This window comes from Tenrec ecaudatus, chromosome 7, assembly GCF_050624435.1.
Source record: "Tenrec ecaudatus isolate mTenEca1 chromosome 7, mTenEca1.hap1, whole genome shotgun sequence".
NCBI classification, from domain to species: domain Eukaryota; kingdom Metazoa; phylum Chordata; class Mammalia; order Afrosoricida; family Tenrecidae; genus Tenrec; species Tenrec ecaudatus.
In genome coordinates this window covers 24,306,382-24,324,393 of record NC_134536.1, presented here as the reverse complement: position 1 = coordinate 24,324,393, position 18,012 = coordinate 24,306,382, and the positions used below count along the sequence as shown (strand labels likewise).

Here is an 18,012-nt window from a genome sequence, read left to right as displayed (position 1 = left end):
GGGCAATGTGATCGAGAGGAATTACTGAAATCCGAATGAAGGCCGAACATAATAATGGGACAAGAGGAAGTAAAAGGAAATACAGGAAAGAACTAGGCGGCAAAGGGCATTTATAGGGGTTTAAATACAGGCATGTACATATGTAAATATAGTTATATATAACAATAGGGGAGTAGATCTTTGTACATATCTTTATATGTTAAGTATTGAGGTAGCAGACAGACATTGAACCTCGACTCAAGTACTCCCTCACAAGAACACTTTGATCTAATAACTCGGCAATCTGTGATGCTCACATTTTCGAGGCGATCTCTGAAGACAAAATGGATGCATAAGCAAATATGGTGAAGAAAGTTGATGGTGCCTGGCTATCAAAAGACACATCATCTGGGGTCTTTAAGGCTTGAAGATAAACAAGCAGCCATCTAGCTGAGAACCAACAAACTCTACATGGAAGAAGCACACAAGCCTGTGTGATCATGAGGTGTCCATTGGGATTGGATATCAGGCAACAAAGACCCAGAACAAAAAAAATCATATCAATGTGAATGAGGGGGAGTGCCAAGTGGAGACCCAAAGCCAGTCAGATGCAGTGTAGCACTGATGAAACATACAACTTTCCTCTCGTTCTTTAATGTTTCTTCCCCCACTATCATGACCCCAATTCTACCTTACAAATCTGGCTAGACCAGAGCATGAACACAGGTACAGATAAGAGCCGGAAACACAGTTAATCCAGGAATGATAAACCACTCAGGACCAATAGTGAAAGTAGGGGAAGGGGAAGGTGAGGGGAGAAAGGGGGAACTGATCACAATCATCTACATATAACACCTTCCCAGGGTTGATGAACAACAGAATGGTAGGTGAAAGGAGACTTTGGTCAGTATAAGAAATTAAAAAATAATATTTTATAAATTCTTGAGGGTTCATGAGGGTGGGGGAGGGGAAAATGAAGAGCTGATACCAAGGGCTCAATTAGAAAGAAAATGTTTTTTAAATGATGGCAACAAATGCACAATGTGCTTGACACAATGGATGGATGTATGGACTATGATAAGAGCTGTACAAGCCAATAAAATGATTTTTTAAAAGATTGATTGTTGCAACAGTGAGCTCAAACACTGAGTTGGCCACTCTTGATAAATAAGTCGAAATAGAAGAACACCCAAGTGAGGGATATGTTACCTCCAAAATCCGAAGAGGCCCAATAGGCATTGTGCCTCCTGCTTAGTTATAGGGGGAACCAAATGCAATAGTTTATCCTTCACTTTAGTAGGAATATCTCGACATGCCCCACACCACTAGACCCCTTGAAATTTTGAGGTGGAGGGTTCCTGAATCTTCATTGGGTTAATTTCCCAATGTCTAGAGTCTAGATGTCTAGAGTCTTTGATACATCCTCCTTAGTGGGTCCAATCAGCACAATGTCATCAATATAATGGACCAGTGTGACATTTTGTGGAATAGACAGGCAATCAAGTTCCCTTTGGACTAAATTATGGTACAGGGCAACAGAGTTTATGTACTTCTGGGCGCGGGGGGAGTTGTGAAAGTGTATTGTTGCCCCTGCCAGCTGAAAGCAAACTGCTTCTGGTGATACTTCTGGTACTTGGTATGCAGCTATTGATCTGGCCAATACCTTCTTGTCAACACCAGTCTCAAAGGACCACCAGTGTATATGCTCTGGTCTAGCCAAAACTGAAAGGTAGGACTGGAGTCATTGTAATGGAAGGTGAGGAAGCTTCAAGGAACCAGAGGAATATTGTATGTTTCATTGGTGCTATACTGTGCCCTGGTTGACTCATCCCTTCCTTGTGACCCTTCTGTGAAGGGGTGTCACATTGTCTACAGATGGGTTTGGGGTCTCTGCTCCGAGCCCCCTTGTTCTCAACAATGTTTTTGTGTTTGTTTGTTTGGGTTTTCTAATGCCTGTTACCTGATCCCACCAATACCTCATGATCTCACAGACTGGTGTGCTTCCTCCATTTGAGCTTGTTGTTTCTCTGCTAGATGGCCGCTTGTTTAATTTCAAGCCTTTAAGACTCCATACATTATATCTTCTGACAGCCAGGCGCTATCAGCTTTTTTCACCACATATGTTTTTGTACTTTGTCTTTGGTGACTGTGCTGGGAGGGTGAGCATCACAGAATGCCAGATTGTTAAGACAAAGTGTTCTTGCATTGAGGCAGGTCTTGAGCAGAGACCCAAAATCTATCCATTACCTCAATGTATTGCCATACAAATATATGAACATATGCCAATACCTCTATTTTTATGAATTAATGTATTTACATATGTACACACCTGTTTATACCTCCAGCCACAGCCATACTTCCTTGGTCTTTCCTGTTCCTTTTACCTTCCTCCTGTCCCATCACTGTTTGCCCGATGTCTGCCTCTTGGTAATTCCTTTCAACTAGGTTGCTGTTTCTCCAACATTCCCAGGATCTCTATGCTGCTTGTTGATTTTAATTCTCTAGTTCAGCGGTTCTCAATCTGTGGGTCTTGACCCCTTTTTGGGTCAAACGACCTATTCACAGGGGTCACCTAAGACCATCGAAAAGCACATAAATAGTTCAAAATATATAATTATATATTGTTTTATGATCACTATACTTTAACTTGCAACAATGAAAATACATACTGAATATTAGATATTTACATTATGATTCATAACAGCAGCAAAATTACAGTTATGAAGTGGCAACAAAAATAACTATGGGTGGGGGTCACCACGACATGAGGAACTGTATTCAAGGGTCAAGGCATTAGGTTGAGAAACACTGCTCTAGTTGTTCCCCTGTCTGATTTTTGCTCACCTCTACCTTCCCCCATCTTATCCTCCCCCCAAATCCCTTCAGACATAAATGATATTCTTGATGTCTGCCCAATACTCATCAGGTCTTCTGATCAACTAACAAATTTGTTTTTGAGATGCTCTCGAAATTCAGGTGGGATAGGCTCAAGCTTGCACGTTGGCTCTCATGTACTTGTTTTAATTTTCTTCAGTTTTAACCTGAACTCACATATGAGCAATTGATAGTCTGTTCCAGTCAGTCCCTGGTCTTGTTTTAGCTGTTGTATTGAGCTTCTCCATTGTGTCTTACCACAAACGTAGTCAATTTGATAACTTAGCATTCCCTCTGGAGAAGTCCATATGACTTTTGTGTTGTTTAAAGTAGATATTTGCTATGAACAAGCCATTGGTCTTGCAAAATTCTATCATGTGATCTCCAACGTCATTTCTATCACCAAAGCCATATTTTCCAACTACTGTACATTCCTATTTCCAACTTTTGCATTCTAATCATTAAAAATGATCAATGTATCATGGTTGCATGCTTGATCAATTTTTGTATGAAGATGTTGGTAGAATTCTTCAATTGCTTCATCACTAGCTTTTGTTAATTGAATTTCTTTGAAAGTAGGTATATATACATATATATATATATATACACATATACATTCCTATCGCAGACATCAGTGTGCTTCAAGATATATTCATTTTGAAGATAAATGTAAAACATTCCTCTTGTTTCATTCCAAGCATTGTAAACCATATGATTTTCTAATTCAAAATGGCCACCACCAGTCAATTTCAGCTCATTAACACATCTTTATGTGTTCCATTTCACACTGGGCGACTTCCACTTTTCCTAGATTCATACGTCTATATTCCAAGTTCTGATAATTAGATTTTTTGCAACTTTTTCTTATTTTGAGTTGTGCCCCATCAGCAAATGAAGGTCTCAAAGGCTGCAGTACTACAGGCTTTACTCCATTCTTGGTATGATGGCCAATTTTACTTTGAGAATGCAGGTCTTCCCCAGTCATATTTTCTTTTTTTCCCAATCATTTCATTAGGGGCTCATACAACTCTTATCACAATCCATACATTCATCAATTATGTAAAGCACATTTGTACATTCATTGCCCTCATCATTCTCAAAACAGTTGCTCACCACTTAAGCCCCTGGAATCAGCTCATTTCCCCCCTCCCTCCCCAGTCCTAGATAATTTATAAATTATTATTTTGTCATATCCTACATGTCCGATGTCTCCCTTCACCCACTTTTCTATTGTCTGTCCCCCAGGGAGGAGGTTATATGCTGATCCTTGTAATCAGTTCCACCTTTCCACCCCCCCTCCCTCCCTCCACCCCAGTCATATTTTCTGTCCCTTCTGATCTGAGGGTCTCATCATCTGACACTCTCTCTGACAATGTTCATCTTCTATTTATTAGGACTTCTATATCTGACAGTCTTTCAACGTTATGAATAGGATTTTCAGAGATTAATTTCTCTGAATGTACAGCCAATTCCTTCTTTGTAGTTTGTTCTTAGTCCAAAAGCTCCACTGAAATCTACTCATATTGGGTATCTCTTCCTGCCGGCATTTGAAATAACAGTGACATCGCTTCCAGCATCAGAGCAACATATAAGCCACCACAGTACAGCAAACTGTCAGACTACTCGTTTGTTAGCTATACATTGACAATTATAAAGAGAAATTATCAATAGATGCTAAAAATAGTAAGTCAAAGTAGGTGGGAAACTATTTTTACAATATCAAAGTGTATTCTCAAAATATTGTCCTATGAGAAACTTAGTTCTTAACTTTAGAATAGAAAAGGGACACACATGAAATAGGAAGATAAAATAAAAGACTCAGACTTAAACCAAATACAAGATCAGTGAATTAAATTGTATTCAAGTAACTTTATTTATAAAAGCCAAAGACTTTCAGAAAGGGAAACTTTAGCTTGGACTGAGAAATAAACAAAAAGCGGTAATGAAAACAGCCTTGCAGTTACAATGGAACTGTCCTTTCTAACATGAAAAGGAAGCCTTCTTTGAATGAGCATGCATTTCTGACTCAATAATAAACATTGGTCTTTAATCCCAGACTTTAACATATTTGCTGTTTGAAATTAGAATGCTAAGGACTACCTTACTTTTGATATACAGTAGTTTTTCCATTGTGACTTCATATATGAGAAGTGAAAAGTAAGATCTGACTACCGGCATTTCCATGTTTGACCCTTTGAGGGCCCCTCCTTAGTGTGATCGCTTGCATGGCGAGTGAGGCTCGAGGACTTCTTAAAGTGTTTCCCACATTCCTTACATTCATAAGGTCTCTCTCCACTGTGTGTTCTTACATGTGTTGTGAGGTGGTGTCTCTGACTAAAGGCTTTTCCACATTGCTCACATTGATAAGGCCTCTCTCCACTGTGAGTTCTTAGATGTTGCTTCAGAGAGGAGGCCTCTCTAAAGGATTTCCCACAGTGTTTACATTCATAAGGCCTCTCTCCACTGTGAATTCTTGTATGTGCAACAAGGTGTGTTGACTGAGTAAAAGCTTTCCCACATTGCTTACATTCATAAGGCCTCTCACCACTGTGAATTCTTAAATGTTCACCGAGATGTGACAACCTTCGAAAGGCATTCCCACATTCTTTACATTCATACGGCTTTTCTCCACTGTGAGTCTTCATATGTTGATGGAGATTTGAAGAACAACTAAAGCCTTTACCACATTGGTTACATTCATAAGGCCTTTCTCCATTATGCGTTCTTAAGTGAATAGTGTGTTGTGAGGCATGACGAGAGAATCTCCCACACTGCTTACATTCATAAACTTTCCCTACATTGTGATTCTTTAGATGTCGACAGAGATCTGAAGAAAACTTAAAAGCCTTCCCACATTGATTACATTTGTAAGGCCTCTGTCCATTATGAGTTCTATTATGTGCATTGAGGCTCGATGACCTACTAAAAGTTTTCCCACATTCCTTACACTGATAAGACTTATCTCTGTTATAAAACTTGTCATGTAAAATTAGGGATGAAGGACAATTATAACATTCACAACGTTTTTGACATTTACCTCTCACACGTGGGACAGTACAGATATCTTTCCCACACGTATTATCTTCACAGCATTTTCCACCACTGATTGTTGTCACAGGATTCATAAGGGTTGAGGCACAAATAATGTCCTCATCTGCCTTACATTGTGGGGATTTGTTGCTATTAAAAATTCTCTGAGGATGGTTAAGGTGAGAGGAACAACTGCAGGCTCTTCCACATTCCTTCCATTGGAAGGTACTGCATTCAGCGTGAGATCCGCTGTGACTGTCATGTGATGACTTCTCTAGGTCTTTTCCAGACTCATGGCATTTAAGACAATTTCCTTCTGGACGGCATCTCTTTAGCACAGTAGGCTTAGGACTCTGGCTGAAGGATTCCCCACCATGATAGCCTTCATTCCTTTCACAGAACTTTTTGATTGAATTATTTCTGTTAAAAAAAGACACCATGCTGTTAGAAATAACTTTGTTCACATTTTTCATTGCCAAAAAGAGTGAAAGCACAAGGATCTTGTCATGACTTGTTTTGTCATAGGTTCTGTGATCAAGGTGAAGAAGGTAACAACAAAAACTAACAATATTCTATGAAAGATGTGGCTTTCTGAGTGCTGGGTCTAAGTGTAAGATGCTTAAAATACTTGATATCTGGATCACATTTATGAAATTATTGTATTGTTTAAGTTCCCTAGACAAATAATTTTACACTTGGGATTATATATATCACTGTTGTAAGGTACTGTCAAGGTAGTTCCAACTTACAGAAACCTCATGAACAATAGTATGAAACATTACCTAGTCCTGTGGCAACCTTACCAGTTTCTGTCTGATCCTACTGCTGCAGTCACTGTATCAATTTATCTCATTGAGGGTCTGTCTTGTTTTCATTGACTCACTGTTTTATATAGTGTAAATGTACACATGTAGACACACCCAAAGGGACTTCAAAAGTTTATGGGAAAATTCAATTGTCTTTTAATTCAATTTTTCCACGAACCTTTGGAAGTTCCTTAATGTATATATGTGTATAAATATATATGGACATAGAAAGTCACAAAACATTTCCAGTGATATTTCTCTTCACACTCAAACTACCACTAAGTCACTGCTGACTCACAGTGACCCTCCTGTAGGTTTCCAAGACTGTCCCTGTTTCCAGGAGCAGAAAGCCCCGCCTCTTTCCTGCAGAACTGCTGCACATGCGGTTTGCAGCCCCCAATATGTAACCACTGTGCCAACAGGGCTCCTCCCAATCATCTTGAGAACTCGCTTATTTGTGTTCATGAATGGAAGAGCTCTGCTAGAGTACTGGGCAAGTGCTTAGGTGATAACTCAATGTGTGCACTCTGAACCTATTAGAAGCTCCGTAGGAGAAAGACGTGCAATATGCTTCCTTGAAGATTTATAGACTTAAAAAACATCCTAGAGAATCACTATGAATTATAATTGGTTCAGTGGCAGAGTTTGGCTTGACATAATATATATTATAACTATGTCTATGTTCATCTCTAAATCTAAAGTATATGCCATCCTGATTCCTTAGAACTTTCTCCTGTTTACATTTGTATGAGCGGCACTCACCTCACAAGTCTCTGATTTTTATGCTGATCTTTACTGACATCTAATTTGGAGAATTCATCTAACATGGAGGACCAGGTATTAATCTTCCTTAATTGCACCATTATATGTTCATTGGCTAACTCTTCTCCATCTTTAACGTCCGGGAAAACTGATCAATTCATTCAAGGTGAGGTTCACAAAGTGAAACAAAAAGGAAAGAAATATTAGAGAGGAAATGCTGCCGCGAATGAACTTTCAGCAATTTAGCAGTGGTTAAAAAGCAGTTTATTAGGAAGTATGTTCATGAAGACTGAGGCTGATGGTGACATGAAAGTTCTAATTGGAGCTAAGTAGAAAGCTATTGGAGACACCTATTTGTAACATGAAAGGAGGAAAAGGGTCTCCATGGTGATCAGTGTGAGAAGATTGCTAGTCATTACAGTAAGCTATCTGTCAAGTTGTGTCCTCTACCCAAAATGATTTTTTCCCCTAGTTGGCTGATTTGAATATAATTCCCGTTACACAAGCCTGATCTTTCTAACATGCATGCTTCCTTGGTATTCTTCAACAGACTGGCCCTGGATAATCCCTATCTCCGCTGTCCTTGCTTCTCTTGGAAAGCAAATGGGTATAGATGACACAACGTTCATGCAGAAATTAGTGTAAACTCATGACCATTTCTCTGACAGTGAGCCAAAACACTGCTCTTCCACGTCTCTGGAAACAGACAAGTGTGAGTTTATTTGAAGGAAGATAACCATGTAATAAGCAGTTAAAATCTCTACAAAGTCCCCAAACACACATCTGTCATTGTAATAAAGTGACCTCTAAATCCAATACTTTCACTTATAACACTTAATGCACCCCAGAGTCTTTAATCACAAGAGAAATGATCATTTACTTTAATATAGAGAGAATTTTATGTTTACGGAGATCCTAAGATATGTGAGGTATGTAGGCCAATGGACCATATACACTTTATTTTAAAATTTCTTATTCCTCAGCAGAAATACTGGAAAAGTTAAAGAATAAATATTATTTTCACTAAAAGAATAAATAAGAAATTGATTACATTCTTACCTACCGAGGCCAGGTTTCTTAAGGTTTCTAGCATCACATCTCTGTAGAGTTTCCGCTGAGCAAGATCCAGCAGAGACCACTCTTCCTGGCTAAAGCGTATGGCAATCTCCTCAATGACCAGTGAATCCTAAAACAGCGAATGCATTCTAGATCAGCAAGATTCTATGTACACTAATGTGTACAAGAACAAAAAGTTAGAGTTACGAGGAACTGAGATTTCATAAACATTTGACATAGGTTCTGTATCTCTGGTGTATAGCCACTAGGCTTTCCCCTTGGCTAACAATATTCACATCCTCAATGATTGTATCCAGCCGCACAAATCTGCAATACACTAAAATGATCACTCCACAGGTTGTGACCAACAGCAGTTTTATCCTCTCTCCGTATGATCTAAGTTACAAAACAGAGAAATGCTCCAATTCAGATCTCACTTTCTGATGAATTATTTCACTTCCTTTTATAAGACTTGCTAGGAAAGCCACAAACAACAACAAACAAACAAACAGGGTGAAGGCAGGTAGAGGCAGCATTGCAAAGTGGCCACTTTTCCTTTTGCCCCTTGCTGCCATAGACCACCAAGGCCTTGGCCAACGAGCTGGCAATGCCAGACCCTTGACTGGTCGCACCATCTTGAATTCTAGGACATCAGGAGGTAGCAGGTTTACCTGCTGGAAAAAGGACATTCTTTCAGAGAATTAAGAATGCTTACCTGTCAGTTATCTATTTTCAAAAACGTAGTTGTTCTCTCATTGTCTTACCTCTGTCCTGTCATAAAGACAGGAAAAGATAATAGTTGAAAAACAGTTCATCTAAGAATACAAATCTGCCTACAGTTTTCACATTCTGAAGCCTGATATAACTGAAGGATGGTTATTAGTTACTGCTTCCTCAACGAACATGAACCTGAGAGTCTTCATAAAAACACAGTCTAAGTTGTTACAGGATGACAAGGAGCACTACCTCTGCGGAAACAAGGATGTCCTTGACTGTACTGACTGAGAACAGACTATGCTGTTTTGTAATCAATGCACATGATAAATGTAGGCAATGTAATCACCAGTTTATATGGCAAGGCACCGTTAAATTGGCAAATATTTTGCTCTATAAATTATTTACCAAAAATACACAAAAAATTATAAATTGAAGTAGAGATCATTTATCAGTTAAATTGAGCGAGAAGCCTAGGAAACTTAGAATTATACACCAGCCCCCCTAGGGGCTCCACTCCAAAATTCTCTCACATCTGTAGTTCCTGGAGGACACCCAACTATTACTACCTAAACCTTGATTCATAGAATTCCAAGGTCTGAAAGAGTGAACTCTTTGAAACAGCACCAATCCACTGGATTTTTCATGTAGGAAGAGAGAAGAAACCTACTAAGCTACAATTTGGTTGCTAGAGCCAAGCAGCTTTAGAGCCAAGTCCATGCTTGTGCGGAAAGTGGTGCAATGGCCATGTCATAGCCAATCACTCTTGGTATGACGCTGTCACAGCTACTAGAGCAAAAATACTTAAATCCAAAAATCCTACCGTCTCCTTCACTGCAGGGGACCACAAGACATATATTTTTAAATCCCTCCAAAGCACAAACATTGATTATACAATAGAGTAATAATAAATGTTCCATATATTGAGCTACAATTTGTGAACATTTTTGCATACTTTTTGAGCACAATGGATCATTTAATTCTCATGCATTTCCTAAGCATGGCATTTGAATAACTAAAAGCTAAGCAAAGCAGGGCTTTGGATTGGTTTCAACAATTCAGTCATGGCCAAGGAAGTGGAACAGAGCAGTCCTGAATTTAAATTTTTTTTTTTGGTGAACCAGAAAGGTGACTGGAACAGGAAAACGAATAAATAAAGCCCTGGAGGGAGAATTGTAGGAGTTGATGAGGGACACTGGTTACTGGCAGGGCTGTGAGAGCAACACAGATTGAGAACACAGTTGTTGGCTGCTATCTTTGAGCCTGGCACCGCTGCTTCCAACTGATGAAAATGTGACAAGAGATTTTCTTGCTAAGCAATGTGTACATCACCTTTGCTTTCAAAGGGAGAGATTAATTCCTACCAGGCCTTCAATCTTCATTTTTCCCATTTCAGCTACCATTCCAGTTCAAAAACTGAAAAAATCAGACCTGTTCCAGGATTCGTTCCTGCGCCGTGACTGTGTGATCCAGAGTACTGCTAGGCAGTAAGGAGAGGAGAAAAAGGAAACATCCTATTCAATTCACACACGCCAGAGGTGCTGTCCCTATCAAAGGTCCATGGCTCAGACAAGACATCTTCCCTTCAGACTCTTCACTGTGGCTACGTCATTTATTAAAATTGCTTTAAACAACAATGACACACAGCCTACTTCATGTTGGCAAAGTAGATAAAACAATCAACAAAGGAAATTATATGGATCATACATTGAGGGTGGAGAGTGAATTTACATATCTATGTATAATTTACATATCTATGTATCTGTACACAGATATGTATGTAAACACCAGCTGAAAATCTATGGATAAAGCAACACACAAAGAAGCTGAAGCTTGAGAATGATGAGGGCAAGGGATGGACAGATGTGCTTGACACAACTGACGTATGTATGGATTGTGATAAGAGTCGTATGAGCCCCTAATAAAACAATTTAAAAAAAAAAGAAACTAAAGCTGTATGGTATACGAGAAGCATAATAAACTTTTTAAAAATTAGCACAGATAGGAAAGAATCATTTTAGAAAATATTAGCTAGTGAAACCCGATCTGGTAAGGGAAAAAAGGTCACACTTCAATTCCCAAAACTCAAAAATAGGCAGTGATGATTTTGCCACCACTCATGTACATTTCACATGCTCACTGATTTCAGTAAGTCCCAACTTAGAGAGAGGCACAGAAGCCAAGGTGACCTTCACTGGCCTCTATGTTCAGAAGTGTGAAGGTAGACACTGCTTATCCCCAGACAGGGAAAAGTCTCTGGTAGCAGATTCAACATATTTGGAAACTGGAAAAGCAAAAACAGCATAAACGAATACAGTCATATGCTCTAGAGTGTACACTGGGTAACATCCAGCCATATGTACACCCATGGACACGTAAGGTACAACAGAATTCAGAAAACTTGACCAGAGAAAAAGATTAGCATAATAAACTGCTTTCAAAACTTCACTCACACAAAAGATCAAAAAAACGTGAACACATCCTTAATGTAATGATACAGTAAGGATAATAATAATGATATGTTTTGATGTGATTTGCAAAGTAGCACCCCCTTAAAATTATGAACCATTGCATATACCTAGAATTTTTTAATATAATAGACTTTACAAAAGTTTCCAAAAAAAAGTTTCTAATTATGGGTTAAATGAGGACTCAAGGAAAATCTCTACTTTCCAACAATACTTCAAGTCATCCATGGACATGGTGTCCCTGCAGAATAATTGAAAGTCAGATGTTCATAACCCAGATCCTGCCAGTATGTAACAAGGCATTCACAGACGGTCCGAATCATACGATGTCCTTTTTTCACAGGATGCAATGACTGTAGTACAAAGAAAGTAACAGGAACATACAACTTTCCTCTAGTTCTTTAATGCTTCCTGCCCCCTCACTATCATGATCCCAATTCTACCTTGCAATCTACACTGGTACAGTGTAGCAACTGCAAACACAGGGAATCCAGGGTGGATGATTCCTTCAGGAGCAGTAGTGTGAGTGGTGGTACTGGGAGGATGGAGGGAGGGTAGATTGGAAAGGGGAAACCGATTACAAGGATCTACATATAACCTCCTCCCTGGGGGATGGACAACGGAAGAGTGGGTGAGGGGAGACAGTGGCCAGTGTAAGACATGAAAAAATATATGTAAATAAATTATCAAGAGTTCATGAAGGAGGGAGGAAATGAGCTGATACCAAGGACTCAAGTAGTAAGGAAATGTTTTGAAAATGTTGATGGCAACAGATTTACAAATGTGCTTGACACAATGGATGGAGGTATGGATTGTGATGAGAACTGTAAGAGTCCCCAATAAAATGATTACAAAAAAAATAATGAACAAAATTATGACACAAACACAAACGAAGACTTCTACTGTCTGAATTGAAATGTACAGAGATTTGGAAGTCATCACCCTCACCTGCACAAGAAAATCCCCGAGCATACTGAACCCAGAAGTGACCTCACCAGGCACATTGCCGTCCCCACATCGCAAACACCTACAAAAATTTTGCTATAGAAAAAAATGTCAGGAACAGAGACAACTTTTAGAATCATTATCATTATCAGAAAACCAAAAGAACTTGATAAATTGCTGAGGGCTCGATGTGGAAAAATGCTGTTAAAATTGCCATAGGTTGGGGTGATCTTAAGGTGACCCCTCTGTGTGAAGCTCCTTTGTATATTAAGTGTCTTTTGCAAAAGCAAACACTTTAATCTTAGATTCTAATCCAAGCCTATGGATAAAACTGAATATAGATTGAATATCAGCTGTAGGTGGAGGAGGATGAGGTCCTAGATTGGAGATTCATGTTTCCGCACACTTCAAATTATCGAGATAAAAGCATTCCCCGTTGGTGGGGTGGGGTTTTAAAAATAATGGGTCTGGGGACTCCACACAAGATCTAGCCAAAGTCACTGTCCCCAGTGTCAGACCTTAGGTCAGCGGTTCTCAACCCCTTTGCAGGCCGAATGACCCTTTCACAGGGGCGCCTGACTCATAACAGTAGCAAAATTACAGTTATGAAGTAGCAATGAAAATAATTTTATGTTATAAAAGGAAGAAATGGCTTTAGTGACAAACAAGTTGGTCTCAAACAAGCAAACAAAAAATTGTGACCATGGCATAGGAAATTTAAAAAAAGGCAACATATGCATACACATGCCAGCGGCGATCGATGTATGGATTGTAACAAAAGTGTAAGCGTCCACAATAAAATGATATTTTAATAAATAAATAAACCACATGAAAAAGAGAAAAATTTTATGGGGGGGAGATTCATCACCACAACATGAGGAACTGTATTAAAGGGTCGGCTATTAGGAAGTTTGAGAACCACTACCTTAGGTTATGTCCCAAGAACATCACCACTACCCAGGACCCAATAAACACCCAAGGTCTTCCCCTGGTCATGCTCTCTTCTGGGTTTCCAGCCCATAACACAATGTGAGACGTGGGTCTACAAGTGCACAGAAAATGGTCCCCTGACTGGGGGGAGTCAAGACACCTGTCAGGAGAGATGAGACACGGAAGGCTAGGTTTCCACGCTGCTCATCTTCAGGATCCCGTCAGGAGGTTCGCATTCAACATGGTGCACCAAAGGCCAGGATGGGGATGGCCATAGCCCAGGGTGCTAGCAAGGTTTTCTAAGGAACAGGACCCCAGGTACCCAAATCTGAAAAAGCCAAATATACATAGAAGGAGGGCCTAATGAGAGTGGAGGTGGATCTGATGCGTACCAGGGCTGTCTCTTGATCGCCTCTGCTGCCCTTTCTTCATTGAGAACCCCTAGTCCCATCGCAACTCAGACCACGCCTCACCCACTTAGCCAGTTCTCCCCATAACTCACCATTGTTTGGTTCTCGCTGCTGTCCTTTCTAAGCCTGAGAAGTCCCTTCAGCAAGATGGACAGGAATGTAAGCAGATCCTGGGCTGTATGGAAGAGGGATAATATTTGCTCCACCAACAGTTCATGCAGATGAAATCCCTACTTGTTACTTAAGGATAGGCACAATGGTTGGCCTGTGTCTCCAGCTGCCTGAATTGATTCGTTCTTGCTCCACTCTTCAGACCTGAAATGGAAGAGAAATGAGAAGGATATGTAGAGTTAAAAATCCCACTTTATTTATTTCATTCACAACTTTGTAATTTGTGATCAGTATTTTTCCTTTTGCAATGAATTTTTTTTAGTTTTGCTTCATTTTTTCCCCCATTTCTCTCTTTTCATTGAATATTTTGCTTTACAATCTGTTGTCAATCACAACACAATCTCTAAGCTTCTGAGAAATAAATTAGAAAATCACTAAGTATTCTGTAAAAAGTCATCTCTCAAAAAAAAAAAGTCATCTCTCAGCTCTTTCTAGTGCTTTCCATTCTTGGGTCCCCTGATGACTCCTAGTCTCTCTTTTTTTTTGAGGGGGGTGGTGTGTTTCAATGTAAATGTTCTCTCCTGCATGATCTTTATCACAGTTCTGGGTCCAGAAGTGTCTGCAGGGGTATGGCCCGCTACTTATATAAATGGACACTTAAAAAGTGTGTTTGACCTTTGCTGGGGCTGGATCCTACATCTGCTAATCAACCTCTGACTCGGTGGACATGAGCCAATGGACTGCCATGCTGCCTGTTGATCTCAGGAGCTATCAGTGGCCTGTCATCTGCTCTGCTGACCTTGGATCCATTCGCCTCTCCACTCACAAGTCCACTGACCATGCATTGGTCTGCCTCTGCCTCTGCAGCCACTAGCCTGTGATGTTCTTGCTGGTCTTGGCTTCATCAGTCTCTGTAGCTACTGAGTAGGAGAAAACCAGTTGAACATCTGACCCATAGATGTTTGCTGATTGGCTATACTGCTCCTCACACAATCTCGACTAAAATATATGCCTGACACTCAAAAAATTCCACAAAATATGGCTTTTACTAATTGGTTTTCTCCAGAAAATGGGGTAACCATAGTCTTAAATATACCTATAAGATTCCAATGAGTCTAAATTGTCTTTACAATGAGTTTTTAAGTTCAAATTTCTGTTTCTTAATGCATCTGTCCTAAATACCTATGAATTAACTATTAGAGGGAGGCTATAGTCCCCATCATAATCTTCCTTTTTGTAGGACCAGAAATAATCAACAAGTCCTGCCTAATGAAGCACAGACAACAAAGAGGAGCCATTTTAGATACAGGCCTTGTGATCAAGAATAGGCTTATGGTCCTGGGGGCGGCTGTCACTGAAAGCAATTGGTCTAACAGTTCAAAGACAAAGAAAGCTCTTTATCAGCGGTTCTCAACCTGGGGGTCGAATGACCCTTTCACAGGGGTTGCCTAAGACCATCAGAAAACATATTTCCAATGGCCGTAGGAACCGAGACACCGCTCCTCTATCTGTCTCCAGGCGGGTCCACCCACATGCAGATACTCCCACATAGGAGTACAGGCGTGAAGACTGTTACCCATGCTACACCATGCTTCAAGACAAAATTTCATTTATTTGTCATCAGAAATAAATATTTTACAATATATAATTACATATTGTTTTGTGATGAATCACTATGCCTTAATTATGTTCAATTTGTAACAATGAAAATAAACCCTGCATATCAGATTCATGGCGATTCATAACAGTAGCAAAATTGCAGTTATCAAGTAGCAACGGAAATGATTTTATAGTTGGAGGTCACCACAACATGAGGAACTGTGTAAGGGTCGTGGCATTAGGAAGGTTGAGAACCACTGCTCTATATCCCACTTTGGTGAGTAGCAGCTAGGTAGCTTAGCCTAGGGATTGGGAAACCCATTGACGCATGCCCAGGAGAGCCAGCATAGGACAAAGCTGGATTTTCCTGCTGGTGGGCACAGATGGGTGTTAAACCTGGATCAGCCCACTTGGGCCAGGTGATTGCAATTCAGCCAATGGGAGCGACCTGGGGTAGTTCACCACACCTCCCCGGGGAATCCTTGAAAAGGCAGGAACCAAGGGGGAGAGGGGCTTGTCTGGTCTTTTCGGGGGGAAAACTTGGAAGAGAGATCCTTGCGTGACACTGAGCAGTCTCTGCCAGGCCACATGGTCAAAGGAATCCTATGGGTGCCGCGTAAAACCTGAAGCTTCTTTGAACTCTCATTAAATTCACTTGGACCACGAGCCTGGCACCAGCGTGAATTCTTTTTCGTGTGAAGCCAAGGACCGGGGTTGGAATTTAGCCCGGAGAGAAAGACCTTACAGCACCAAACTCACTGCCATGAGACTCAACAGTGACCTTCTGTGGGTTCCCAAGACTGTCACTGTTTATGGGAGTAGAAAGCCCAGTCATTCCCCTGCAGAGCAGCTGGTGGTTTCGAACTGGCAGCCTTGCAGTTAACAGAGCACCGCTAACCACTACACCACCAGGGCTCCTTACAAGGTGCAACAGAAACAGGAAATGCAAACAGGAAGTGAGATAGGCCAGATAGCCTGATGTAAGGGAACTAAATTGGATGGATGGGCATAAAATGCGTACAACTCCCTAACTGTAAAACTAACGGCCCGCTCTGTAGATCTTCACTTGATTCACAATAAAAGTGAAAAGAGAAAAAAATATGCCCCTTGAAGCAGGAACAGACGGGGCCGAGTGCAGACATGTGCGCAGTTTACTTATTAGATGTGCAGGCGTGTGCGGTCCGTAAAGGACGCAGCACAGGTCCCCGAGGGCAGCGGTTCTAGCCCCGCCCTCTCTCGGGTCCCAGAGGATGTGGCCGTGGGAGGGCGGGGGGAGGAAGAGAAGGTAGGGGAGAGGTGGAAGGGCACGACCAGAAAGAAAGGGGCCCACAGGGAAAGCCTTACCGGCGTGGGGGCAGGGCACGGGAGCTTCCCCGCCATCCCCCCGCCCCGGGGTGGGGCCACCTGCCTGCCCCTCCACCAAGTCCCAGGTGAGGCCGACGCGGCCGGCCCGAGAGCCGCCCGGTGCTCGGCGCGGATTCCCGCGGTTTTACCTGTGGCTGCAACTAGAGACCCGCTCCGACCGCCTCCTCGGCCAGGCCCCCAGCAGCGGAGACCCGGCGCCGGGATGGCGCGTCCCCAGGTGGGAGGAAGTCCGGGGCGGCGTCCACGGGGCGGCTCGCGGGGGATGGCGCCAACTGGTCTCGGAGGCAAGTCCGCGGGCGCAGGAGCGGGAGCGGGAGCCAGGGCAGGGGCAGGAGGATGGACTGAATGTAACTGCGGACCCCGGACACACCCTTCCCATTCAGGCGTCTGGGAGGCGTGGTCTCCCCTGGAGTCTCCTTGCCCCACCCAGAGGCAGGCTCCCTGGGTTGGGGGCTCCCAGTCAAGACGTGGAGGAAGCCCAGCTGTTCTTTCAGAAGTGGGGGCGGGAGGGGGGGTGGTGAGGACCGTTCCCAATCCAACCCCTACAAGGGAGAGGCCTTGCCTCACCACCCCGAAACTAAGGGCTTTCAGAGTTTTTATAACTAAGCCCTCCCCCACCCACCCCACCAAATGCAAGTTTCTGTAAACTCACTGCCCTCCAGGTGAAGGGAATGCGGACCATAGTGACCCTACAGCACTGGGTAGAACTGCCCCGTGGATTTCTGAGACTAAATCTTCCTCATGCGGAGAGACTGGTAGTTTTGAACTGGTGATCTTGAGGTGAGCAGCCCAACGTGGAACCACTTTGTCACCAGGTCTCCGCAAAACTGCTTCAGTAGGGACCATCTTGATGAACTGAGAACAGATTGAAGATGTCAAGGATTTCGTCTTTCTTGGATCCACAGTCCATGCTCACGGAAGCAAGCAGTCAAGAGATCAAAGGGCACATTGTGTTGGGCCAGT

General features: G+C 41.8%; 1 protein-coding gene across 1 annotated transcript; it reads right to left on the bottom strand.

The window, feature by feature from the left end:
• Positions 1-4,823: 4,823 nt before the first annotated feature.
• On the bottom strand, positions 4,824-14,199 carry LOC142452663 (uncharacterized). The gene is made up of 4 exons (XM_075553892.1): positions 14,067-14,199; positions 8,511-8,637; positions 7,452-7,599; positions 4,824-6,303 (listed from the first exon to the last, which is right to left on the bottom strand). The coding sequence occupies exons 1-4, from the start codon at positions 14,067-14,069 to the stop codon at positions 5,022-5,024; spliced, it is 1,560 nt and encodes a 519-aa protein (XP_075410007.1). The 5' UTR covers positions 14,070-14,199; the 3' UTR covers positions 4,824-5,021.
• Between the last annotated feature and the right edge of the window lie 3,813 nt (positions 14,200-18,012).

Excerpts from the sequence above, each read along its gene's own strand:
- LOC142452663 (XM_075553892.1), bottom strand. Across the intron at positions 7,600-8,510 it reads AAGAAACCTGGCCTCGGTAG|TTTTCCCGGACGTTAAAGAT; the intron begins GTAAGAATGTAA and ends TGAATTGATCAG. Across the intron at positions 6,304-7,451 it reads AAAAATCAGAGACTTGTGAG|AAATAATTCAATCAAAAAGT; the intron begins GTGAGTGCCGCT and ends TTTTTTTAACAG.